Consider the following 16,096-nt stretch of genomic DNA (forward strand, 5'->3'; position numbering starts at 1 on the left):
CCCTCCCCCACAAAAGCATAAGACTCCATCTAAAAAACTAAAACAAAGAGTTTGGAGTGGGGCTCAAAATAAATGGAAACAGCCTAAACAATAAACCAAGAAACAGCTTGTGCAACTGCGTTCTTAAACTGACTCAACTGCACACCGTCTACAAGAAATCCCTGTAAGAATACTGACAGAGAAGTTGAAAGTAAAAAGACAGGGTGTCTGAAATGGATGTCAGAACACGTAATAGCTACAGAGATAAATGATGGTAAGTCTCATCCACCAAGAAGATCCCGTAATCATGACAGTGCTTTAAAATACATGATACAAAAACTGACAGGGCTAAAGGAGAGACCATCCTACCACTCACTACGTGTGGTATTTCTTTATCAGGAACACAGAACAAGCCGTAGGAAATCAGCAAATGTAGGGGATCTGATCATGACGTGAGCCAGCTGGCTACTGGATTTACCCAATTAAACCTGCCTGTTGATACAGAGCTATCTTTACAGGTACACAGATATATAACTACGCCTTTGTCTATGCAGACTTACCTCTACAGAAGAAAGAAATTATACTAATTCCCCACAATCACTTTCAGAAAATAGGAATAAGGAACAACCACTAATTCAATTTATAAGACCAAATATATTCAAGAACAATACAGACAATGTCTCATTTATTTCATCCAAAGATGAAATAAACACCTTATTGGCCACCCAAAGCTGAAAGAATTCGTCACATGTAGACCTGAACCACTGGAAATACGAAAGCCCTTCAGGCATAGGAAAACAACAGATGGACATATGAATCTACACAAACGAATGCAGAGTATCAGCAATAGTTAACACCACAAGTAAATTTTAGATGCTTAAAATCATTAACTAAATCCTCTTAAAGTATAATTGACATCATCAGGAAGAACAAAGTAAAGCACTTCCAGAAATTTCCTCCATAAATGCAAAGAAAACACTGGCAAAAGCTGTCAAAATGGTTCTTCAGTGCTCTGGGAGTCAATCAAATGCTTGCAACAAGAGAGGGAGCATTCATGCTTTCTTCCACATGAAAAACAGCTGAATCTTGGTGAATACAGTCGCCCCTCAGGGACAACTTAACTTCCTCCAAATCTGAATGCTTTTTCTTTCTCTAGCCTAATTGCTCTGGGCAGGACTTCCAATATTATGTTGAAAAGAAGCGATGCAAGTGGGCACCACTATGTTGTTCCAGATCCTAGAGGAAAAACTTTCCGTGTTCCCCAGTTGAGTATGCTGGCCTGTGGGTTTCTAATATATGGTCTTTACTGTGTTGAAGTACACTCTCTGTATACCTTTCTTCAGTTTTTTTTTTTTTAAATCACAATATGTTGTATTTTGTCAAAACCTTTTCTGCATCTATTGTAAAGAATGTATGGTTGTTGGTATTCTGTTAGTGGGATACATCACATCTCTTGGTTGACATCTGTGGAGCCATTCTGGGGATGACTTCCATTTGATCATGGCGGATGATCTTTTCAATGTGCTGTTAATTCTGCTAGTGTTCTGCTGAGGATTTTTGCAACTGTGTTCAACAAGGATACTGGCCTGTAGTGTTTGTTTTTCCTTCTCTTCAGAAATGGGAACAACTCAGAGCCTTAGCAAGCATTTGACTACTTGAGCCATGCCCCAGTCCTAGTTTGTTCTGTTCCTTTCTTTTCTTTTCTTTTCTTTTTTTTTCCAGTAGTGTCTCTTTCTGGCTTTGCTATCTGGGTAATGCTGGCCTCAAAAATGAATTTGGAAGTATTTTCTACTCTTTAATTTTCTTGAAGTTTTGAGAAGAACTAGTATTCATTATTTAAATATTTAATAGAATTCAACAGTGAAGCCATCAGGTCCTGGGCTTTTCTTTGATGAGAGACTTTCTATCACTGATTACTTGTTACTAGTCTGTCCAGATTTTCTATTTCTTTATTATTTAGTATTGGCATGTTGTGTCAAGGAATTCATCCATTTCTTCTAGATTAGCCAATCTGTTTATATGTAACTGTCCTTTGTATTATCTGTGGTCTTGGTTGTAATAGCTCCTTTTAAATTTCTTTTTTTCTTTAACAAAAGGCTTACTGATTTTATCATTTCAGAAATTCAGCTTAGTTTTATCTTTTGTATAGGTTTGTCTCATCTTTATTTCATTTATTCTTGTTTTTTGAGAGAAGGTCTATGTTTCTCCCTGGTGGGCCTAGAACTTGAGATCCTCCCACCTGCCTCTGAATGCTGGGGATTACAGGTGTGCACCACACCCAGTCTGCTCTCCTCTTTATTTTCCTTCTTGTCAACTTTGAGTTTCATTTGGTCTCATTTCTCTAGCTGTTTGAATTGGAAAGATTATCTGACATCTTCGCTTGAGGAGAGTGTGTTGCTATAAACACTACTCTTAGAATCTCATTTGCTGCATCTGGTAAGTTTTGGTATATTGTCTTCCCATTTTCATTTATCTCAAGAAAACTTTAAATTTCTTTTAATACCTTACTTGCTAAATGCACACTCAGGAGCATGCACTTTCATCTACTTGTGAACTCACCAAATTCCCTGCTATTTCATGTATCGTGGTGATACATGATTTCAATCTTAAATGTACTGAGACTTGTTTTGTGGCCTAACATATGGTCTATCCTAGTGAGTGCATGCACATATATATATATCATTTATCATTACAGGAACATCATGTCTCTTTTTAGTTTTGCCTTCAAGTCTACTTAAGTAAAATTGCTCTCTCTCCTGCTTTCCGTAAGTACAGAGTATCTTCTTTTCATCCCTTCATTTTAGTCTATGTGCCCATACTGATGAAGTGACTCTCTTGCAGGCAGCATATAATTGAGTCCTGATTTTGTGTTTGCTTTTAATCCACTCAGCCACCCTGTCCTTTGCCTGGACAATTTAACACATTTGCATTCAAGATAACTATTGATAGGTAAGAGCTTACCACTGCCATTTTGTTGTTTTCTGCTTTATGGAGATCCTTGGTTTCTTCCTTACTGTCTTCCTTTGTGATTAAGTTTTCTCTAAGTGGTATGTTTTGATTCCTTGCTTTTTATCCTTTGTGTATCTACTTATGAGTTTTTGCTTTCTAGCCACCAGGAGGCTTACAAAACATTTCTTATAGTCACAACAGGTTATTTTAAGCTGATAACTTTGAACACAAAAACAAAAGCAAAATTTCTCTACACTTTTACTCTACCCACCAACATTTTGAATTTTCGATGCCAAAAATTACAGCCTCTATACTGCATATTCCTTAATAAATTATTGTAGCTATTTTAATCTTGCTTTTTTTTGGGGGGGGGGTTAAGACAAGGACTTGCTATATATAGCTCAGGCTGACCTCAATCTCACTATGTAGCCCAGGCTATGCTTGAACTTGGTATCCTCCTGCCACAGCCTCCTGAGTGCTGGGATTACAAGCATGTGCCACCTCACCCAGCTGTCTTTTAGTTTTCGTATTACAGATATGTAAGTGATCTAGGCAATATTAAGAGGGTTTTTTTGGTTGTTTTTTTTTGCAGTACTGGGGCTTGAGTTCAGGGCCTACACTTTGAGCCACTCTACCAGCCCTTTCTGTAAAAGTTCAAGATAGGGTCATGTGAACTATTTGCCCAGGCTGGCTTCGAATACAATCCTGCTGATCTGTGCCTCCTGAGTAGCTAGGATTACAGGTGTGAGCCACTGGCGCCTGGCTAAAAGTATTCTAACTTGACTGTGTACTTATTTTCATCGAGTTTCATACGTTTAGATGTTTTCGTTTTCTTGTTAGTCATGAATGCCCTTCTTTCAGCCTAAGAGCTCCCTTTAGCATTCCTCATTAGACAGGTCCAGGGATGATGAACTCTGTTTGTCTGGAAGTCTTTTCTCTATTTCTGAAGGACAGCTTTGTGAGGCAGTGTTCTTTGGCAGCTGTTTTCCTTCAGCACTTCAGACCATCCTACTCTCACCTGGCCTGCAAGATTTATGCTGAAATGTCTGTTGTCAGTTGTTTTGAAGCACTCGTCTATGTTACTTGCTTCTCTTTTGCTCTCCCCCCTCACCACACTGAAGATTACACCCAGGGCTTCATGCATGACAGGTAAGCACTCTTACCACTTGAGTCACACCCCCAGACTTCTTGCTGTTTTACGATCCTTTCATTTTTAAGAGTTTGATTTTGGGAAAATAATCCCATTTGGATTCAACCTGATTGGAGACTTCTAACATCCTATATCTGAATATTTACATCTTTCTCCAGCTTCAAAAAGTTTTCAGCTACTGCTTCTTTAAATAATCTTTCATTCTTTTGTCTTTCTCTTCTTGAACTCTTGTGACTCACGTATTTGCACTTTCCATACCGTCCCTTAAATCCTGTAGATTCTTCATACCCCACCACTTTTTCCTCCTGTCAGCTGTCCTCCTCTGTGAACACCTGTTGAGTTCACGGACTGATTCTTCTGCTTTGTCTGCTAATGTGTTTTATTTCGTTCATTGTATTTTTCAGTCTCGGAACTTTTTGTTTTAGATTAAGTTTTACCTCATTCATTGTTCTCATTTCACTGTATTTTCCTGAAGATTTGTGAGTTTCTTTCACATAGTACTTTGAAATCTTAGTTTTTTCAAACACTTCCATTTCTTCAGGTTCTATCATGGGTACTTTGCCCCTCTGCTGATGTCACATTTCCCCCATTCTTGAACTTTGTGATCCTGTGTAGATGTCTGTGTATTTGACAAAGTAGGTACTGCTTCCAGTTTTCTTAAACTAGTTTTGTCTGGGAAAACCCTTCAATAACCCTAACCCTAACCCTCCCCTTCAACAGGTAGGCCATCCAGAGGTGCTAGGCAGGCTCCATGGCACAATCACACCAGTGATGTTGCAGACCAGAAATTGAATCTGCCACCAAGCCTAAAGCTTAGGGCTTTGAGCTTCCCTGGCTGATGCTGTATCTATAAGCTGTGAGTACTTGCCTGGAGTTTGCAACTGTGGGGTCTGCCCAATACTGGGTTTACTGTGATGGGCCTAGAGTTGAAATTCAGGAGAAAGTCCTGTACTCACTTCCCTCCCTTTCTCCCAAGTGGATGTTATCTCACTCCACACTGCTACCTGGGTTCAGAGGAGGGGAGATGCAGGTAAGGTAAAGCTGTCCTTCCCACTCTCCAATGGGCCTGTTCTTATTGGGCTACCATGATGATCTCTTATCTGGTTTCCTTAGATCTTTGAAGGTATTTTCATGCAAGACAGTGGCTTAAATTCATGTTTCGGTGTGGGGGCAATTACTGGAGGACCTATTTTACTAATTTAAATAAAGTTTAAAAGAAAGTTGACTTGTGACCTTCTAATACTCCCTTGGATGTAGATTAAGATTTGAAAGAATAACTATGATGCAACCCAATCTCACCCATGACACTCGACCAGGTGTCCAGTCTGTGCAAGGTAAACCTTTGAGCTGTCCTTAACCAACTCAAAATTCTTTAGGAATATCCGGGCACTGGTGGCTCAAGCCTGTAGTCCTAGCTACTTGGGAGGATCGTGGTTCAAGGCCAGCCTGGGCAAATAGTTCATGAGACACCCCCATCTCCAAAATAACCACAGCAAAATGGACTAGAGGTGTGGCTCAAGTGTTAAGAGTGCCTGCTCTACAACTGTGAAGTTGTGAGTTTAAACCCCAGTCCCATAAAAAAAAAATCTTCAGGAATAAGTGGGAATGTTTCTGTAAGTACTTAGAGCATCCTGAAGGTCCCTACTGCTCCAATTATTACATCATGGGTGAAGCAGGTAGTGGCTTCCCACAGAATTTTGGTTTTCTCAGAAAAAATAATAGTTAACAGAGAATGTTTACTGAGCAGAGTGTTATCTGTTACTGTCTCACTGAATCCTGTAAGAATCTTTCTGTTAGCTCTATTTTAAAATGAGCAAGCAAACCAAAAACAACTTTTTATTGTTGAGGTATGATTGACTTTGGAAACAAAGACATAAAGGGCCTGGGCAGGAATGTGAGACAGATGATAATAATATCTATTTCATAGGACTGTTACAAGTATTTAATAAACTATTTCTCAAATACGATTAGTGCCTAGCACATAAAAAAACAATGTATAAGTGTTCATTAAATTTTTTTGGCAGTACTGGGATTTACTCAGGGCCTACACCTTGAGCCACACCACCAGCCCTTTTTTGTGATGGGCTTCTTCAACATAGGGTCTCGGGAACTATTTGCCTAAGCTGGCTTTGAACCTCTACCCTTGTGATCTCTGCCTCCTGAGTAGCTAGGATTATAGGCATGAGCCAGTGGTGATTAAATTTTTTGGTCATTAAATTTTTTAAATTAAATAATTCTTAAAGACCAAATACAGCTAAATGGTACAGCAGGGATTCAAAAGACTCAGCTGACTCAAGGTTCATATTTCTAACCAGGGGACTAGTCTGCCTCATGGTTGTATGAAGTTATGGGAATAAACATTCAATATGGATCTAGACACTCACCTGCCCTCCCCAAGTGAACTTGCATTATCAACCCATCTGTAAGAGCTTCTTGAGGTTTCAAAGGTGGGAGTCAATGCTTAGCATGGCACAGAGAATTGGCACTGATCAAACCAAGTGTTTCCAAAGCAGCATACGCCAATTGTCAAAAGCATGCTGTGCCTGTCCTCAGCCCACTGACAAAGAAAATCCTAATTGTTTCCTCAGAAGTAAAAGTCCATTAGGCTCTTGAATCTGAAATTCTTTCCTATGCTTGAAGAATTCCAATGTTCATTAGAAGCCTAACAAAAATGCAGGTAAATATACTTCACTTGATGTATTCATCTGCCAATCCTCCTTAATGGGTTTCTAAGTGCAGTCAACCTCCCTGGCTTTTACGAGTGGGTAAGAATAAGAGTATGATCAACAGGAACACAGAACACATTGATACTTTGGCTTGTCCAAGATTTTGCCACAAAATACATAAAGCAGAACTGGGACTCTTAGTGGCAAATTCCCTATATATACAAAGTTGTAATGAAATCGATATTTGATACAATCAAAGTAACAGAAAAACTACTAGGAACTTAGCATTAGATTCACAGCTATAGAGAGCAATCTTGGGTATCATAATCTGCTTAAACTGCATCTATGATTATCACCATTACAAAATTCTAAGGTTTACTTTCACTTGTTTAATTGGACTATTCAAAGTGAAGTACTATCAGGGTAGTGGGAAGAAATACTTTGTAATTGCAATCTGCCACACAAAAGCTCTAGTTTACACTGCATCTCCTCAAAGTAATCCTAGGATGTGACTCTCACATCACTGTGATGTCAACATAAACTCTATTAATTCCTAACTTTTAAAACAGATAACAAGATCTGAACAGTCTATCAATGCCTCTCAAACAAAAAGTTAACAATGACATTCCTATTACATTCCCAAAGTTTTAACATCAGTGAAGTCAAAAAGTCAAATTCTAGACACTATGGCGCCAATGACCTCAATAAGCACTTTGTATATCTCAAAACACAATTCTACTCTCTCTTTCCCCCGAGAGAGATATTCTAAAAACTCTAAAACTGGGCCTGGGACATAGCTCAGTGGTATAGCATTTGCTTAGCATGTGCAAGGCCCTAAGTTACATTCCCAGCACTGCAAAACAAACAAATAAGTAAAAGCTCTAAAACTGATTATAGATTAGTCCTAAATAAGTTCTCATATAAAACAGAAAAAGACTGTAATTTATATATACACAAATACATACACACAGAAAGTGTACAGTTTTTTATACATAATACAAAATATAATTATATGGTTCATGTTCTTGTGTGTATATATATTTATGTACACTTTGTGTATGTATTGTGTGTGTTTCTGTAATCAAAGCTTTAATATTCTCTTTTGTTATCTACAAGGCAAAACTAATTCTACAAGTGCTGCAGTCTAAACTTTTGACCAGGTATTGATTTAATTCAGCAATGTTAGAATAAGCTTTTAGAGCATATCAAGAGTAAATGCAAAAAGATCACTAATCAATATTTTCCTATTAAAATTTTATAGCAGTTTTCCCGAGATTGTGCTACAAAAATAACCTGTACTGTGTTTTATACTTTGTACTTATTACTAAATCAGAACTGTTTCTTTATGGAAAGTGAATGTTGTTTTTCATCCTAATTTCATTTAATTTCTTCTCTATTTTTATCTGAAAAACCTGTTTTTTCTCCCACCCTGATAAATGGTCAAACTTTCTGTACCTAACCCTTACATGTCTCAAACTTAAAAAAATCTTCTTTCACTATATATTTATTATTCCTTTCTTAGCATGCTTACAGAAGATATGTGCTATAGAAAAAACTTTTCAGTCGCTTGCTTGTCTTAGGCAGGTTTTATCAGAAGCTTTAGTCGGTACATTTAGTGCTAGAATGTGGAAAACAGAAATAAAAACACACACACAACACCTGTCTTCTACCCTAGCTACGAACCCAATGTAATTAAAACCATCCCGAGCTCTTGCCAAACCTGAAGTGCCTTATTCATGGGTATCTCATGCTCGTTTTTTCTACAGCCTATGCAATGGCACATTGCAACTTCTCATTTAAAATTGTGAGCACTTATAGGGCATATAAACTACTCTGAGTCATTCAGGAAGCCATTTATCTGTGGCATGATGCAACCATCACAAGTAAGAATAGAAAAGCCAGACTCACAGTGCAAGGTTTGTTCAACAGGCCTGTGTATTAATAATCAAATACCCGAGCTTTCTAATTAGCATTCAGTTAGAACCTTGCTTCCAGAATAACTCTCCAGGGTGGAAACTGGCGAAAGCCAGGACAAGCAAAAGCTATGATAGGGGCTGCTCTCCACATTATAGGTCATAGAAGGCTCCCTTGCTCCAACTTCTAAGTGAGGCATTCCAGCAGGTAGGAATGTCCCTACTTCTTTTATGAGCTATAAAACCAGAAGGAGGTTCCGAATGTCCGTGTCTGGTATGATAAATGCAGACTCTGCTCTGACCTATCCCTTGGGGCAACCACCACTTTATGAGAGCCTCCAATGTTCCACTAGGTGACATAAGAACACAGTCCTAGAAAGAAACTATTAAAGGCTTTACTAGACAAAACCTGTTTTCTTTCTTTTTGGTGGTACTGGGCTTCGAGCTTGCAAGGCAGGCGCTCTATCACTTGAGCCACACTTCCAGTCCAAGCCTTTCCTTCTTGTACTTTAAGAACCTCAAGGAATCAATAAACATAATAAACCACATTAACAGAAGCAAAGACAAAAGCCACTCCATCATCTCAATAGATGCAGAAAAAGCCTTTGATGAGATCCAACACCATTTCATGATAAAAGCGCTAAGAAAACCAGAAATAGAAGGAAAGTACCTCAACATCATAAAAGCTATATATGACAAACCTACAGCCAGCATTATACTTAACGGAGAAAAACTGAAACCATTCCCTCTAAAATTAGGAACCAGACAAGGATGCCCACTATCTCCACTCCTACTCAACATAGTACTGGAATTCCTAGCCAGAGCAATTAGGCAAGAAGAAGGAATAAAAGGAATACAAATAGGTAAAGAAACTGTCAAAATATCCCTATTTGCAGATGACATGATCCTATACCTTAAAGACCCAAAAAACTCTACTCAGAAGCTTCTAGACACCATCAATAGCTGTAGCAAGGTAGCAGGATATAAAATCAACATAGAAAAATCGTTAGCATTTCTATACACTAACAATGAGCAAACTGAAAAAGAATGTATGAAAACAATTCCATTTACAATAGCCTCAAACAAAATCAAATACCTAGGTGTAAACCTAACAAAAGATGTGAAAGACCTCCACAAGGAAAACTATACACTTCTGAAGAAAGAGATTGAGGAAGACTATAGAAAGTGGAGAGATCTCCCATGCTCATGGATTGGTAGAATCAACATAGTAAAAATGTCAATACTCCCAAAAGTAATCTACATGTTTAATGCAATTCCCATCAAAATTCCAATGACATTCATTAAAGAGATTGAAAAATCTACCATTAAATTTACATGCAAACACAAGAGGCCACGAATAGGCAAGGCAATACTCAGTCAAAAGAACAATGCTGGAAGTATCACAATACCTGACTTCAAACTATATTACAAAGCAATAACAATAAAAACAGCATGGTACTGGCACAAAAACAGACATGAAGACCAGTGGAACAGAATAGAGGACCCAGATATGAAGCCACACAACTATAACCAACTTGTCTTTGACAAAGGAGCTAAAAATATACAATGGAGAAACAGCAGCCTCTTCAACAAAAACTGCTGGGAAAACTGGTTAGCAGTCTGCAAAAAACTGAAACTAGATCCATGTATATCACCCTATACCAAGATTAACTCAAAATGGATCAAGGATCTTAATATCAGACCACAAACTCTAAAGCTGATACAGGAAAGGGTAGGAAATACTCTGGAGTTAGTAGGTATAGGTAAGAACTTTGTCAATGAAACCCCAGCAGCACAGCAGCTAAGAGATAGCACAGATAAATGGGACCTCATAAAACTAAAAAGCTTCTGTTCATCAAAAGAAATGGTCTCTAAACTGAAGAGAACACCCACAGAGTGGGAGAAAATATTTGCCAGCTACACATCAGACAAAGGACTGATAACCAAAATATACAGAGAACTTAAAAAACTAAATTCTCCCAAAACTAATGAACCAATAAAGAAATGGGCAAGTGAACTAAATAGAACTTTCTCAAAAGAAGAAATTCGAATGGCCAAAAAACACATGAAAAAATGCTCACCATCTCTAGCAATAAAGGAAATGCAAATTAAAACCACACTAAGATTCCACCTCACCCCTGTTAGAACAGCCATCATCAGCAACACCACTAACAACAGGTGCTGGCGAGGATGTGGGAAAAAGGAACCCTCTTACACTGCTGGTGGGAATGTAAACTAGTACAACCACTCTGGAAAAAAATTTGGAGGCTACTTAAAAAGCTAAACATTGATCTACCATTTGATCCAGCAATACCACTCTTGGGGATGTACCCAAAAGACTGTGACACAGGTTACTCCAGAGGCACCTGCATACCCATGTTTATTGCGGCACTATTCACAATAGCCAAGTTATGGAAACAGCTAAGATGCCCCACCACTGATAAATGGATTAAGAAAATGTGGTATCTATACACAATGGAATTTTATGCAGGCATGAAGAACGAAATGTTATCATTCGCTGGTAAATGGATGGAATTGGAGAACATCATTCTGAGTGAGGTTAGCCTGGCCCAAAAGACCAAAAATTGTTTGTTCTCCCTCATATGTGGACATTAGATCAAGGGCAAACACAACAAGGGGATTGGACTTTGAGCACATGAGAAAAGCTTTAGCACACAAGGGAGGGGTGAGGATAGGTAAGACACCTAAAAAACTAGCTAGCATTTGTTGCCCTTAATGCAGAGAAACTAAAGCAGACACCTTAAAAGCAACTGAGGCCAATAGGAAAAGGGGACCAGGAACTAGAGAAAAGGTTAGATCAAAAAGAATTAACCTAGAAGGTAACACCCACGCACAGGAAATCAATGTGAGTCAAATCCCTGTTTGGCTATCCTTATCTCAACCAGCAAAAACCCTTGTTCCTTCCTATTATTGCTTATACTCTCTCTTCAACAAAATTAGAGATAAGGGCAAAATAGTTTCTGCTGGGTATTGAGGGGGTGCGGGGGAGAGGGAGGGGGTGGAGTGGGTGATAAGGGAGGGGGTGGGGGCAGGGGGGAGAAAGGACCCAAGCCTTGTATGCACATATGAATAATAAAACAAAAAAAAAAAGAAAAAAAAAAGAACCTCAAGGAAACTTATTTCCCCATACAGTTCAAGTCAGGCTTGAATAAAGCAAGCTTTAAGCTGCAAGCAGTCAGCTGAGATAACAAGCAGAGAGGAGAAGAATGTTATTAAAGAAGCAGCAATGGAGATGAGCAAGAGGAGCACTTCTTTCTTTTTGATCCAGGTAGATAATTAGGATCTCAGTTCAAAACTTTAATCTTGGAAAACACAGTATCATTTGTTAGGATTACAACAATTATCCAGCTCATTTTCTACTGCTGTCATCCCCACTTTAGAGTATGAACCTAAGTCCTTAAAACCCACATCCTATTAACTTCAGCTCAACTGTGTTTACTGCAACAAAGGAAAACACACACATTTTTCCCAAGAAACAAAAAGTCAAAGCCCTCACCATCGTTGGAGAGAATATGCAACGAGACAACAGAGGACAGAGCCTGCAAAACTTCTCCGTGCCTCTTTCCTCCCCTGTAAAATGGAGATGGTAGCATCAGTCTTCCTTAAAGTCAAAGAGTTCTTATAAGAATTTTGAAAAAAAAATGTATGTGAAGATTCTTTAAAAGCCAAAATGTAGGACTGGGGCATGGCCAAAGTGGAAGAGTGTTTGCCTAGCATGTGCAAGGCCCTGGGTTCAATTCCCAGTACATTAAAAAAAAAAAAATATATATATATCATTAACAATGGTTCCTCTCAAATATTTGTTAATTATGTTCATGAACCTTAAACTACTAAATCATTATTTTAATGACTTCAAAGATCTGTTCATCTAGCCAATATTATGTACCCATTACAGACAAGTTCAAGTATGTTAGTAGAGTATACAGTATATGTTTGTTGTGCAACTAAGAGTCAGGAATAGAGATTTCAGTAGTAACAATTAAGACAAAATTGTGAAATATATTTGTGTTACTAAATATCTCAAAATATAAAGCATGTTATAAAGTTCTAGGTATGTATGTTATAAAGCTTAAACTATATTATGTAGCTTCAAGTTTTATTCATATATTCAATAAATCTCTCCCTAAAACAGAATGCTCTAAGAAATTTTTCCTAAATAATTTTTATATAAAAGAACATGATTTAAAATGTAAAGGGCTGAGGATATAGCTCATTGATAGACTGCTTGCCTGGCATGAGGCCTGGGTTTGATCTTGCATGCATGCATAAAAAATAAATAAGAAAAGATAAAGGACAGACTGATCTGCACTTCCAGTGAAATTAGTCTTTAGTATTTAAAAGACAATTCTAGCAGAGTCTTGTCCTCCTCCAATACCCCTCAAAATGTCTGCTTTAAATAAGAGATACAGTCAGAGTTTGGGTTTTTTGGGGGTGAGTGGGTTTGAGACAGTTTTGCTATGTAGACTAGGGTGGCCTTAAACTCATGATCCTCCTGCCTCTATCTCCTGAGTGCTAGGATTACAGTTGTGAACCATAACATCTGGTCCTAAATACAGTAGTCAGTATAGGGTGTATGTGAAACCTGAATTTCTTTTTTCTTTTTTTTGAAACCTGAATTTCTATTGCACTCAGTATAAGCACAGAATCAGTTGATAGGCAACCTAACAAAATTTCACTGGGCTAGGTGGGCAACAAATACAATTAACCTTCTGTCCACCCCCAAAGCAAGTCAAATCACCAGTAGGTTTGCTAAAGATGATAGAATAATATAAAATTAAAACAACAAACAATTAGGGAGCAAGCAAATGAGATTGCTGCCTTTCAACAGATGGGCAAATAGAAATTTATCCCAGAGTTAATTACTATGAGGAAAGTCTCTAAAAGATGATGGGCTTTTGTTCAACTGAGGAATCAGTTTGTAATAATTTCAAAAACCAATGAAATAAAGCAAGTAGTAAACTTTTCATTCTACCAATGACAAAATAGCCACAACTGTCCATTTATTAGATCACTTATTCATTCAATCAACAACTATTTACTGTGGCTACACTAAGAATATACCAAATACTTGGGAAATAGTAAAGAATGAGTCCAACCAGGACCCTGCGTCATAGAGCTTACAGTATTCTGGGGGAAGACAGGAAATCATTTCCAAAAGCAATTTAAAAATTGCAGGGGAATGCCATTTTTAAGGACTGTAATAAAAAGCACCACATAATTTACAAGGCAAAGACCCTGCAATGGGAAAAGAATAAGCCTTAGTCATGGGAGGCAAAGACTTTCACTGACATCCCTTGTGTTCTACCACAGTCTAACCCATTCTTCATGAGCCATGGCTGACACCAGGACTCACCTTCCAGGCCCTTCTCAGCATCTCATTTCATTCTATCTCCCACTTTTTTTTTTAATTTATTTTTTTAGCGCTTGGTCCTCAAGCATGCTAGGCAAGCACTCTACCACTGAGCTACATTCCCAGCCCCTGGCTCTTCCTTTAAACCACAAACCTGCCATACAAGCCAAAGTACTTCCTGTCTGAACTTCCAAAGGTCAAGCATAATACAAGTATGCTTCAATCATAGGCAAAGAGCTAGAATATTTTATGCCCAGAGGAGAAAGGAGAAAAGCGGAGCCAGGTGAGTAGGGAGGGTAGATCTAACAGGGCCAAGTTGTATTTCCAGCTTCAAATGAACTAAGAGGTAAGGCTTACATCATAAATAATGAAATAGTTTCACTTTCAGAGTACATTATGAAGCCAAAGTTACTCTAGAAGAGAAAGACCTTCTGAAGACTTGTTCCTCATTCCTCATCCTTTGACAAAATTTCTGTCAGAAATGAACTGGGTGGGGGGGCAGGGATGGAGTAGAGGACAATCTGTAACCAGACTGCTAAAGTGGCATGGCCACAATCACCACTTCACTGACTTCTTTGCTGGTTTTGATGTCTTATCTTTCCTTTGTTTGCGCTTAACAGTCTCACTGTCATTAAAAATTTGGGTAACACTATATTTCTCTAAATTGTATAAACTTCTTATTTAGTGTACTACTATTCTTTTAGTACTTCTAAGAAACTCCAAATACGTCATGCAATGCCCAACACAGAATACCTATCCCCAAGTAGAGAGAAATTGACTGAAATCATGTGTTAGGTAAAGATTTTTCCTAGGATCTTGTCATGATTTTTAAAACTGGTTCCAAAGAACCCAAGGGGAGAAAAAAAACAAACACCTGCTTCAGAGATTCAGATTACTTTGTAAGATATATTTCTGCTGTATTTTAGAACTGCAATAAAAAGTTCCACAAATGTTGAATTTCAAATGCGAAGACCATTATGAGACATATTGGTTTCTGCTGCTAAGTCAAACTGTGAAGACACTGGAGTGAAGCTTCTCTTGCCATCTCTATGCATACATGAACACAGGGAGCCATCTGCACATGGCTTGCTGATTGTGGAACTCAAGCTCAGAAATGTTCACAGGGCACAATGTCATGAGTGCACAGTGAGCAACCAACACAGCACATGGACATTTGGGCCCAACTAAACCTCGCAGCAAGCACAGGTGCATCTGCTTGGGATACACTCTTGTTGCACAAAGCAACAGCCAATGCTCAGGGAGAACGTAACACTGAGTGCTGTGATTTTCATGTGTACTTTGGGGTACATCTGATAGTGGTGGTGATTCAAACTTTGAAAAATTATCTTTCTGTTTTGTGAACCAGGACTTTATTGACTATGTAAAACTAAAATAAAAAAAATCTACTGGTTTCGTCCAACACGCTAAAAAACTAAAACGTTAGGAAGTCAAGCGATACAGTTAAGGTCATAAAAGAGATAAGGTAGGTGTAATTAGTTCTCAAAGGTTCTGATTCCCAGATCTTTTCATTATGCTGTACGGTCCTAGTTTAAAAAGCTCCTGTTGTAGAATCAAGTAAGGCTTCAATTCAGAAAATATTACTTTCTCTCCCAACGCCATTATAATAGAATTAAAGACATATTCCACATAAATATTAGCTGAGTCTAAAGCACTGAGTGAGAATGAAGTCTCTGACCAGTGCAGCTTACATCCTAAGTAACATACAAATGTAAAAAATAGGATAGGGCTTCAAGAGGTCCTGTAAGAACAGTAAATGGAAGTTCAGAGGACGGCAGGATTCTTTCTGGGTGAAAATCGAGAGAAAAGCTCAGACTTAGTCAGTAATAAACGATCATGCCAATGTTGGAAGGCAGACGAAGAAATGGGGAGGAAGGATGTAATAAATTACCACAGGGAATCAATAGTCCTGTTAAAATCAACCTTACCTAACTCCAGTTCAAAGAAAAGTGCCAAGGCTAGAAGCACACATTAAATAACACCACAGGGCAACACTGAGACAAACACAGATTGTAGCACATTCTGTAAGACTCTAAAAAGTCAATGCCAC

At 38.2% G+C, this 16,096-nt stretch overlaps 1 protein-coding gene across 3 annotated transcripts in view; it reads right to left on the reverse strand.

Annotated features, from left to right (window-relative positions):
* Nucleotides 1–16,096, reverse strand: part of Ubtd2 (ubiquitin domain containing 2) — a 57,413-nt gene that overhangs the window by 30,273 nt on the left and 11,044 nt on the right. The window contains exon 1 of one of the 3 annotated variants that reach the window (XM_074057797.1): nt 12,175–12,286. The exons of the other annotated variants lie outside the window; for them this stretch is intronic. Coding sequence (XP_073913898.1) covers nt 12,175–12,271 — 97 coding nt within the window. The 5' untranslated portion in view covers nt 12,272–12,286. Of the gene's footprint in view, nt 1–12,174; nt 12,287–16,096 lie in introns of those variants that run through there. 3 annotated transcript variants of the gene reach the window in all.

The sequence above is a fragment of the Castor canadensis genome, chromosome 16, assembly GCF_047511655.1.
Source record: "Castor canadensis chromosome 16, mCasCan1.hap1v2, whole genome shotgun sequence".
Lineage (NCBI taxonomy): Eukaryota > Metazoa > Chordata > Mammalia > Rodentia > Castoridae > Castor > Castor canadensis.